Below are 900 nucleotides of genomic sequence, written 5' to 3' on the forward strand. Positions count from 1 at the left end.
TCGCTTTTTCCAGCCCCAAGCCCCAGCCTGTCCATTCCTAACTGAGGGCTTAGGGTACCAGAACAGCCCCCTCGCTGAGGGGCGGCACCGCTCCCGGGATAGAGCAGCCGGCGGGTGAGGGCCGAGGGGGGTAGGGGAGAGGGCGCCGGAACGGGGCTCTGCGTACCTGCGTGCGGCGGAAAGGAAGGCCGGGGCCGCGAGGAGGACGCGGAGCACCCGCTGGACCCGCGCTGCGGGCAGGCGGGCGCGGCTTCTCGCTCACCGCTTCGGTCTCTCAATCGCGAGTTCTCTCGAGCGTTTCTTCTCCTCTCCGCAGGAGGTGTGCGTGGAAGGCGTGAGGGTCGCGGGAGGGAGGACCCTGCGGAAGCTGCTGCTGTCCCCCGGGGCCATGGACTCGGACGCCAGCCTGGTGTCCAGCCGCCCGTCGTCGCCGGATCCCGATGACCTTTTTCTGCCGGCCCGGAGCAAAGGCAGCGGCGGCAGCGGCTTCACGGGGGGCACCGTATCCTCCTCCACGCCCAGCGACTGCCCGCCGGAGCTGAGCGCCGAGCTGCGCGGTGCCATGGGAGCGGCGGGCACGCACCCCGGGGATAAGCTGGGCGGCGGCGGCTTCAAGTCATCCTCGTCCAGCACCTCATCGTCCACGTCGTCGGCCGCATCGTCCACCAAGAAGGACAAGAAGCAGATGACCGAGCCCGAGCTGCAGCAGCTGCGCCTCAAGATCAACAGCCGCGAGCGCAAGCGCATGCACGACCTCAACATCGCCATGGACGGGCTGCGCGAGGTCATGCCCTACGCCCACGGCCCGTCGGTGCGCAAGCTCTCCAAGATCGCCACGCTGCTGCTGGCGCGCAACTACATCCTCATGCTCACCAACTCGCTGGAAGAGATGAAACGACT

At 68.4% G+C, this 900-nt stretch overlaps 1 protein-coding gene across 1 annotated transcript in view; it reads left to right on the forward strand.

Moving 5' to 3' along the window:
• Window positions 1-348: 348 nt before the first annotated feature.
• The window catches only part of OLIG2 (oligodendrocyte lineage transcription factor 2), a 1,048-nt gene continuing 496 nt past the window's right edge, over window positions 349-900 (forward strand). The window contains exon 1 of the mRNA XM_012730830.1: window positions 349-900. Within this exon, the coding sequence (XP_012586284.1) occupies window positions 389-900 (512 nt within the window). The 5' untranslated portion in view covers window positions 349-388.

The sequence above is a fragment of the Condylura cristata genome, unplaced genomic scaffold, assembly GCF_000260355.1.
Source record: "Condylura cristata isolate star-nosed mole 26May11 unplaced genomic scaffold, ConCri1.0 scaffold00003, whole genome shotgun sequence".
Lineage (NCBI taxonomy): Eukaryota > Metazoa > Chordata > Mammalia > Eulipotyphla > Talpidae > Condylura > Condylura cristata.